This window comes from Triturus cristatus, chromosome 9 (genome assembly GCF_964204655.1).
Source record: "Triturus cristatus chromosome 9, aTriCri1.1, whole genome shotgun sequence".
NCBI lineage: Eukaryota > Metazoa > Chordata > Amphibia > Caudata > Salamandridae > Triturus > Triturus cristatus.
In genome coordinates this window covers 364,949,413-364,957,404 of record NC_140592.1, presented here as the reverse complement: position 1 = coordinate 364,957,404, position 7,992 = coordinate 364,949,413, and the positions used below count along the sequence as shown (strand labels likewise).

The window sequence follows — 7,992 nt, the reverse complement described above, 5'->3', positions numbered from 1 at the left end:
AAAAAACATGCTGAGGTCTGGCAGAATATGTGTCAATTACACACAAATAAAAGGCTGAACACATCTGCTTGTGCAGTGCTTAATTTGTGCCGGTGCTTAGCTCATGACTACTCATGTTTCAGGGGCCATGAGACTGTTCATCCAAGAAGAGTTAACGTAGTGCCCTTTGAAATCAAGGCAGAAGTTTCCTCCTCTGGATGCATCAGGACCCACCAGAGTCCACTCCTTGGGCTTGTAGTTAAAATTCAAAGTTTGAGTTTACAAGTATAATGGGCAAAAGGAATCCGGTTTAAAGAAAAACATGCTTAGGACCGGTATAATGTTTGTCAAAGATGGTACAATATGTTGTTGTTAAAATGTATAGGTCCCAAATCATCGTGCCCGTGAGCCCCAACCAACGTCTACCGTCGGGGCTCAAGGGCAGAGTGGACGCCATCTAAGCTTACACACCACAGGAAGACCGTCGGATTGATTTTGTGATGTGCGTCGCTGCTAGGGGTGCAGACTGGATTATTCCTCTAATGAGAGCTAGACACTGTTGCACCGGAACATAAACGCCTATACACCGGAAGATAATGTCCTCCGAACTCTCCAGCCCTCGGCTCACTTGCAAGCCCGGGTGTGCATGCGATGAACGCTAGGATTGCTGTAGCTTAGATCCAATTTTTATTTCTGTTGGGAGGAGACAAGTTTATTAAAGACGGTGAATCTCCTCGCCTCCCAACTGCTGAGTTCCCACCGAGGATCCCTCTACGAGGGGTTTAAAGAAACGAACATACAATCTGATCAATATGGCTGCTGCTGTTGGCATCGCAATGCTTCGCTCACAATATAGAAGAATATTATTGGCCCGCGTCATGGGCGTGCAGGAACCTCCCAGTATTTGTGGCTCTAAACCCCTGTTCTGCCATGTATCAACTATCATCGTTTGTTCTTCCGAGTTTTCACCATGTGCTTCCATCCACACAACCCCTGCCTCCCCTGCAGGACACAATAAGTGGTCGAAGGTGAAACATGTCAAGGGGCCGAAAGATGAAGCAAGAGCAACCATGTTCGCTAAGCTTTCCATTAAGATTAAGTTTGCAGTGAAAGAAGGCGGCTCAAACCCAGAATTTAATGCAAGTTTGTCACAACTTTTGGAACAATGTCGAGCCAAGAATATGCCAAAATCTTCAGTGGAGGCAGCGATTAAAGGAGCGGAAAAGGGGAAAAGCTCCTCCTATGTATTGTATGAGGGGCGAGGCCCTGGAGGCTCTGTCCTGCTTATCGAGGCTATCACTGACAACAGTAAGAGAGCCCACCAGGAAATTAAGTACATCATGAACAGGAATGGGGGGATGCTGTGCGATGGGGCACGGCACTGCTTCAGTAAAAAGGGTGCGATTATGGCCAGAGGTGAGAATGGCACAAACCAAGCCATTGAGCTGGACCGAGCACTGGAGCTGGCAATAGAAGCTGGAGCTGAAGACGTCACAGAGGTGGAAGATGAAGACGAGAAAACTGTGCTGAAATTTATTTGTGATGTTCCTTTGCTGCGGGAGGTGAGAGAAAAGTTGGACTTGCTTGGCTTAGTCTCAGTCTCGACAGAGTTTGAATTCATCCCAAACACCAAGGTGTCTTTGTCAGACACAGATATGGAAAACGCGTCCAACCTTCTCGGACTTCTCAATGCCCATCAGGATGTCGTCCGTGTCTATGATAATATTGAGTGAGACGCAGGTCATATGAACGACAAACCAGTGTCCTTCTGCAAGAGAAAAGGCAGAAACATCTGAAGCATGTGTACATTGCAGTTACAGTTGCTTGGATACATTTCTAGAGATAAAGTTGGATTTATTACTGATTGAACTTAAAAGGAGTACTTTGTGCACACCTATGGTAGTCATGCATAAATAATGTGGTAAAACATTCTATGTATTATTTTATTGCTGTATTCCTCACTGAACTGAGTCTATGGATATTAAAATACATATTTGTTTCTTAATTCGTATGTGAGGTGCTGGATGAATAAAAGCCTTCTTGCTAAAGTATAGATCGTGCTTATACCCAAAAGTGTCTTAAGGTGCCGTAAGGTGTCCTGGCACTATATTATAATAATTAAGGGGCATATTATCAAGCACGGCGTTAAAATTATCGCCGCTTTAGCGGCAGAACTGCCGCTAAAGTGGCGATAATGGGCTTGATAATATGTCACAGAGAATTCCAATAGAAGCCCTTGTTCACACCAGAACATGGGCTTCTATGGGAATTCTCTAGGGCATGTTATCAAGCCCATAATCGCCGCTTTAGCGGCAGTTTTCTGCCGCTAAAGCGGCGATCATTTTAATGCCGTTTCTTGATAATATGCCCCAGAGTACTTTACTGTAGACTGAAGTAGTGTCCGTGGCCTGCTTCTCAGGCGATGGCAGTGACAGCTCTCATCACCAGTAGTATGTTGTGCGGCGTGTTTAGAGGTTAAGATGCCTGCCGTGAAGAACATGCACTATGCAGATCACAGTACAGTATTTTATGCGCATAGCTCAGTGGGTTGCTGCTTCTGTCATAGAGATTCTTTTGTTGCTATGAAGTTCATAAATAACAATCATAATCTAGCACAGTGAGCTATGAACTGCCTTCAAAGAGCTGGTACAGGTTAAAACATTATTTTTTCCCCCCAGTCTTTTTTTATCCCGATGTTGCTAAAAAATGCATGTTTGGGTAGAAATACATTTTTCATTATTAAAGTCAACCCTAACCACTGTGTTATGTTCTGAGTTTGTGCTTCTCCAGACCAAGCACTCCTAAAACGTTCCTAGCAGTATGGATGGCATATGTATCCTACACCTTGTAGGCCGCTTTGCCTTATGTAACATTTCCTGTTTGCTGACTTACACATGTATGATTTATTGTCTCTGTATGTGTGTGTTATGTTAAGTGCTCCAACACTCTACACTGGTATGAAAGGTGCTATAAAATAAAATATATGTGAGAGAGGGGCTATGCAGAGATGATAGGCACTGTTGGAGGGTGATAGTGAGGAAATCGTTGAAGAGCCCCAACAAAGATTGTTGTATCCTGGTGCACAGTAAAATCATCATTTACTATGTTTTAAAAGCTAATACAATTGAATATTCAATTAAAAATGTGTTGCAGAATGCAACATTTTCCCACAACTTTTCTTGGACGGGAGAACCCCCCGAAACCCTCCTTTGTGGCCAGGCTCACTTTCTGCACTCGCTATACACCGTACAGGGGCAGGTCTGACAAAATTTGCCAGGGCTGCTTTGATTTCCGCGTCTGGTCCTGAGGGCATCCTGATGGTCCAGATAGTGAGAGTGTTGCTGTATTTCACCAGAGCATGCATCACTGGTCATGTGGTCTGAACAGAGAACTTGAGAGTCTGGGCAGTGGACTTGATTGATGGGAAGTTGAACCTCGCCTGGACTTACGTTACTGATAAACAAAATAAGACATGAACAGTAAGCACTCGCCCCTTCCAGCTGGGCTGGTTCAAATTTGTGATAGAATCTGTCGGAGCCTCTGCAGCAGCACCCCCATGGAGCAGCAGGCACTAGTGCCACAGAAAACTAAAACACATTGGCTGCTTGTGTGAAATGCATCCAGGCTTCTTTAGTGCTTGGTAACGGGAGGTCCAGGGACTCTATTATCTGTGACTAATGCATTTTAGTGCAGGGATGAGGACACCAGCACTAAAATGCGTTAGTCTAACCTCTGGTATGTGGTACTTGGCAAGGCTAAGGCACTTAGGGCCAGATGTAGGTATAATCAAATTTGTGATTCCTTAAACACAATCCAATGGTCCAGCACCCAAAATACAGTTCAAGTGTAAAACATTATTATGACACAAGTAAATGTCAGTGGATTATCTTCCATAAGAAAACATGGACTTTCAGCAGAGTTGTTTTTTTCTTCGATCCTTTATTCAGAAATTTCTTTCAAACATGTTAAAACCGACCATTTGTGAAACCAACTGCATGCAATAGTATCTTGCATGCTGAAAGTTCACACCCTAGGGCTACGATTAATGCTATACCATTTGGAGAAATGATTAGGGCACGGCGGATTTGTAGTGAAGAAAGTAATTTCAAAAATAGCATCAAAAACATCAAACACAAATTCAAGAATAGGGGATATAAAAAAAAGTGTTTGAATCAAGCAGAATTAAGGGCAACAAAAATAGATCGCAAAACTACATTAATACCAAGTCAAAGGAAGGAAAATAAAAGGGTAAAATCTGAAGAAATCCTGTTTATAACAAAATATAATGCATACAGTGATCATATTTATAATATTTTGCGAAAAAATTGGCACTTGATTGCCACTGAACAAATGCCTCCTGGTAGTGTATCAAAGAAACCGAGAGTGGTTTACAAAAAGGGAGAAACATTAAAAAAGATACTCTGTCCAAGTTACATTAAGAGTGCTGATATCAAACCAACCACATGGCTGCCCTATAAACCATCTGGGTTTTTTACATGTGGATCTTGTAGTATATGCAAATTTGGATGTAACAAAAAAACAAACTTCAAGTATAATACACAGAAAGGATATACAATTAATACATTTATTAATTGTAATACAACTTACACAATTTATGCCCTTGGATGTGCCTGTAATAAAATCTATATAGGCAGCAGCATTAGAAGTTTGAAAATCAGGATCCAAGAACACATAAGGGCTATAAAAAACAGAGATGAACGATATCCAGTGGCTGTACATATACATGAATGTCACCCTTCGGAAACAAATATATGGTTTCATGCATTGGAACATATAAAAATACCAGATAGAGGTGGGAATAGAGAAGTGATCTTAAGAAAAGCGGAGGCTGGTTGGATATGCCGCTTAAGATCTGTAGTTTTGGGTTTAAACACAAATGATGAACTCTATCACTTTCTGTGAATTCGCATGCCCTGGGATGACTACAGATGGATAGTTCCATCTTTTGCCTACTATGTGATAATTGATAAATAAACAAGGGGAACAGTGTAAATATAAGTTGGACCCTTGAACCCTAATGATTTGTTTCTGAAACAGATTATCAAAAAATTGTCTTGGGAAAAGTATACCACTGGGAGAGGATTAGAATAAAACAACTATAATCTTTCTCCATGTGGTCCGGAATGTATACAAAAGAATCCCTTAGATAATAGCCTGAGCGCCTTTCCTGAACGCTTTGCATACAGTGTAGATCTGGTGTTATTAACATCATCACATCGAGAGGTGCATATGATCACCGAATGGTACTGTAAAATTTAAACATTGTATTGAAACAAATCCCTTTTGTATGATACTGAGATATATGCATTAGAAAAACTACCATTCAAAGATGGCGGAAATGAGCACATAAGAACAGGCGGGCCTTTGTACTTGAGCTCGTACCAATAACCGAATAAACACAGTAAATCTCCTTTTCAAAGATTAATTATACATTACTTAAAAGAAGAGAAAAGGGAGAACTAAATATTAGTCATAAAGGAGCATATGGCACTAATACATGTGCATTTGAAATACGAGAAGATTCGAAACAAACTAAACTTTCCCATTCCAAAATGGCGGTGTGTATTTTAAATATGAGAAGATTCGAAACAAACAAAACTCCTCCACTCTAAAATGACTATGTGGAATTTTTAGAAAGACGGCTCACCACACCATGTTCGGTGGAATAAAGACCTGAAAACTATATGAATAGGACATATTATATAGCGTAATATGGTAAATGAATAGCGCTGACAATATGCGTAATAATGAATTTGGAATGCTAAAACTAAAATGATATATAGTAATACTATTAGTGTTTGTAACATGCTTTTAAAAATTACTGTAGAGATATGAATGAACTTAATTTTAAACATTTGATGAAAATAAAAGATGGGTAAGGTATGTAATCTACCACGAATCCACCATTCCAAGATGGCGGCCAAGAATAGGTAGAAAAATGGGCCGTGTGACGTAGTTCGTGCAGGTGTTCTGAATCCTGACAGTATTCGCGGGGTATTTAAATTCGGCGAGTAAGTTGCAATTTGCTACTCCGATGCCACGCGACCATGCCAGCAAATTGAAAATGACAAGTAAGTTTATGAACCTGCAGACGGAATATACTAGAGCTTAGTGGTGGGGTGGTGAACAAAATAGGAGGATGGAGGTATACTTCTTAAGCTAGCAGCCTAACTATGGGTGTGCCTAATATGTACTCACATAAAAGCAAGACTGTGACTTCTAACCATGTCGTTACAGATAGACAATCAACTCTGTTCATTTAAGAATTTTTTTTAAATCGAGCGAGTTGGACAAGTATTCTTTTAACTTAAAATAAATGTTTTTGATGTAACGAGGAGTTTTATGTGTATTAGACTGGACCAAATAGTAGGATGGAGGTATACTTTATGAGCTGGCAGCTTCTCTGTGGGTGTGCTTAATTTACACTCATATAAAAGTGTGAGATTGGGATTTAAAATTGTCTCGCTGCAGATAAATAATCAACACCGTTCATCTGAGAAATTGTTTTAAAAACTGAGTAAATTAGACAAGTATTTCTATTTAAAACAAATGCTTTTAATGTGATAAAGAGACTTATGTATATTAGATTGGGATGTATATGGATATGAGTAGTTACATATTAAATGTTGTTTGTTCCAATGGATAGATGACTATTGAATTGAGGGATGGCTGATACTGAATAATTTAACGAATTGTGAAAATCAGGAATAGAAAGCGTCTAATCGCCATATCTCTCCCTCAGGTACGGATAGTGAACTCTACCAAATGTACATGTAAAAAAAAGTAAAAAAATCTAATATATTCTGACAGTATTACATTTAAGCCATATATGTGTTGCGTTCTAAAAAATAAATGATTTTCTTGATAGATATCGTAAGAGAATACAAAAAGACCATAAAGAAAGAATTCTGCAATTTTAACCGGTAGAGCACAGACCACAGAAAAATAAAGTCACTAATTAATGGTAAGCGATATGGAATGTGTACCACTGTGTTAATGGTTAAAGGTCTTCCTTATGCTCCATTATGACCAAAAATATTTATGAAAATATACATAAATGTAAGACAATGACATGCCTTAGGAATATATTATAAAATTGTTCCTTTTTAATATTGAAATCAGCAGAGTGATCAAGATCCTATATAAATAAGATGAATAAGAATGGGTGAAATAAGCAGCTACATTAGAAGCCTTTTGCACTATTTCTACATGTTAAAAGAATTGTTGAATTATTGATTCGTTAGAAAGAATTAGGAAACTTGAAACAACATGGTTTGCTTATTTTATAAAACAAGATGTAATGATTGTTTGTATTGTACAAAGTGTGTGTATTATAAAAAAGTTTGTAAATAATGTATATTAATTTTATAAATATATATGTATTATTTATAGCCCTGAAGAAGTCCGCGAGGATGAAACGCGTTGGCTATGGTCGGTTTTAACATGTTTGAAAGAAATTTCTGAATAAAGGATCGAAGAAAAAAACAACTCTGCTGAAAGTCCATGTTTTCTTATGGAAGATAATCCACTGACATTTACTTGTGTCATAATAATGTTTTACACTTGAACTGTATTTTGGGTGCTGGACCATTGGATTGTGTTTATGGTTATTTGAAGCGTTTAGCTTCAGGAGATTTAGGGGTTTTGGATCTCCGGTCACTAGCACCATGTTTATATAAAACTCTACTAGGGATAGGTACAATTGTGCTTTGCCCCAAACCCTTCTTTTTTCGCTTAAATAAATTGTCAAATTTGTGATTCCTTAATAGCAAATTTTACCGATTCGCTATTAAGGACTCGCAAAATTGAATGTAGGTAGGAATCGCTAAAATATTTGCAACTTGAAGTTGGTGGTAATTAGCGATTCCTTAAGGCTAAAGTGCACTCTCTTTTGTGCTACTTACATTGCATTTAAGGAATCGCAATTTCCGATTCCTTAAATGCAAGAGCAAAATAAGGAATCGCAATTTTGCGATTCCTTATTTTGCTAGG

The 7,992-nt window shown here is 38.9% G+C and overlaps 1 protein-coding gene across 1 annotated transcript; it reads left to right on the top strand.

The window, feature by feature from the left end:
• Positions 1-561: 561 nt before the first annotated feature.
• On the top strand, positions 562-1,984 carry LOC146797949 (translational activator of cytochrome c oxidase 1-like). Its single transcript, XM_085625156.1, has one exon. The coding sequence runs from the start codon at positions 792-794 to the stop codon at positions 1,710-1,712; it is 921 nt and encodes a 306-aa protein (XP_085481282.1). The 5' UTR covers positions 562-791; the 3' UTR covers positions 1,713-1,984.
• The last annotated feature ends 6,008 nt before the right edge of the window (positions 1,985-7,992 follow it).